At 45.1% G+C, this 2,322-nt stretch overlaps 1 protein-coding gene across 1 annotated transcript; it reads right to left on the reverse strand.

The window, feature by feature from the left end:
* Positions 1-413: 413 nt before the first annotated feature.
* On the reverse strand, positions 414-1,625 carry LOC139477066 (uncharacterized). The gene has a single exon (XM_071259624.1). It carries the CDS (start codon positions 1,623-1,625, stop codon positions 414-416), a length of 1,212 nt encoding a protein of 403 aa, XP_071115725.1.
* Between the last annotated feature and the right edge of the window lie 697 nt (positions 1,626-2,322).

Raw genomic sequence — 2,322 nt, forward strand, 5'->3', positions numbered from 1 at the left:
ATGCCCATTTAGATCGCCCATGATGATACAGGGCTTTGGTAACTGATCATAAAGATTCTGAAGATCAGCCTGCTGAAGAGTAGTCGAAGGAGGAATATATAAGGAGCACAAAGTAAGTGCAATGTGCAAGGTAAGTCGGACAGCTACAGCTTGAAGATTGGTATTGAGGGGAACAGTACTGTGGATGATGCCCTGCCTGATCAATATAGTAGAACCTCCAGTAGCTTTCTCACCTGGAGGTGAAAATGAATGATAGCAATTGTATTTCCGTAAATCAAATACATCGCTGTGCTTAAGATAAGTCTCTTGGAGACACAGTGCTGATGGTGTAAAGTCCTGAATTAGCAATTGTATCTCATTAAAATTTTTCCTGAGTCCTCTGCAATTCCACTGAATCAAATGAGGCGTGTGGGTCATGGCGGCTCAATAGGTAATCTCACACGCGAGCGTGAAGAACTCCTAGCACTGGCCTGAGAAGACGGAGTTACCTCCATATCCAAAGGTCCAAAGGAGTTGTGGACAGGCACCTCTGAAGGAGAGGGTGTCCGAAGATGTTGTCTATTTAGTTTTTTTCTTTCTGTCTTCGACATATGAACATTTCCTGGCTTTTCAATGTCTGGTAAACATTGTGAATCAGTCTGTGATTCTGAGGATGATGTAGTGGGCTGACAATCAGATTTGTTGGGCTGACTGACAGATGTTGTATCAACTGGTTTCACAGAGTGAACCCACGTCAACTCAGTTTGACATTCTATTGATGAAGTAGCAACAGAACGAGACACTGCAGCAGAATAAGATAAAGTTGACGGCACCTGATTAGCTACTTGCTTTTTGGCTTCCAGATATGAAATGTTGTTGTTGTGTTTCAGTTTCAATATCTGTGACTCAGTTTTCCATATAGGACAGGCCTTTGACCAGGCTTCATGTTGGCCATTGCAGTTGGCACACTTTACATCTGCCCTACAGTCAGTGCTGTCATGCTGACCACCACAACGCTGGCAAACATGAGGTCGACCACATGATTTTGAACCATGGCCAAACTTTTGGCAAGTATAACATCGGAGCGGATTGGGGACATACACCTCCACTCCGATATTAACATAACCAGCTTTAATTGAACGAGGGATACTTGGTCTATCAAATGTGAAGAGATAGGTATTCATGGGAGTGATAACACCATTGACCTTTTTGGTGAAACGTTTAACAGCAGTCACTGCCTGATCCTTTAACTCTGTAACAATTTCTTGTTCAGACATGTCCGAAAGGCATCGAGCTCTGTCTCGAACAATTCCTCTACTGGAGTTTAAAGTCTTGTGTGCTGAAACAGCAACCTCAACATTTGCAAACTGACTGATTGACAAGAGATTTAGAGATTGCTGTTTCTTCAGACACTCCACAAGAATAGAACCACTACGGAGACGAGTGACATTTTTCACTTCTCCACAGTGTCCGTTAATAGCTTTTGAAATAGCAAACGGATTCAATTTTAAAGGTAGTTTGTCAGCAGCCTCGATCACCAGGAATCGGGCCCATGAATCGGAGTTGGTGGGAATGTTCCCAGAATCATCATCTTCAAGACGTCTTTTTTTGTCGTTACGAAGTGAACCAGGTTGTTTGGTAGACATGGCGAAAGAAAAGTGTTTCAGCATACCTGCTCCCCACCCCCCATGGAGTGTCAACAAGGACAGTGTTGTAGCGCATCGGATTTCCAGCATGCAAACACCAGGGATACAGGAATGATATACTCCAGCAAATATGACGTGAATAGCTATATGCATCTACCAGATATAGTGCCAGGCAGGTTCAGTCCATGACAAGAAACTGGAGATATACAGAATACAGAGGTCAACATCACCAGATTGGCCCATGAGCCACCGCCTTCTGGCGTAAGACTCTAGGCAATTTATTCCATCAAAAATTGGTAATTCATACAAAGTATGCACGGCCAAGTCCAAAATATACATTATAATACAACACAGGAGTGCATATACAATATTACGCACAGGGCCTGGCATGACCAGCCGATTGATAAGACCGGGCCCATCTTACCACCCGTCTAGGCGAAGTAAGGGTCGAAGTAGTGTGTTGGGCAAAGGAACACAGTTCCAGGAACCAGTGCCCTCAACTACCAGACTCCCGTCCTCCGCCGACACAGGGACGCAACCCACGGCAAACGGGCTGCCCACTTTGGTCGCCTCTTACGACCAGCAATGGGGTGCTGTGGAAATATTCTACCCCGGTTCCACACGGGGGAAGAGCTATTAGCGCTACCCAGCACTCACCACGAGGAGGTTGCTCTTCACGAGTGCCCAATTTGTCAGT

The sequence above is a fragment of the Haliotis cracherodii genome, unplaced genomic scaffold (genome assembly GCF_022045235.1).
Source record: "Haliotis cracherodii isolate W230 unplaced genomic scaffold, xgHalCrac1.p SCAF_31, whole genome shotgun sequence".
Classification (NCBI taxonomy): Eukaryota; Metazoa; Mollusca; class Gastropoda; order Lepetellida; family Haliotidae; genus Haliotis; species Haliotis cracherodii.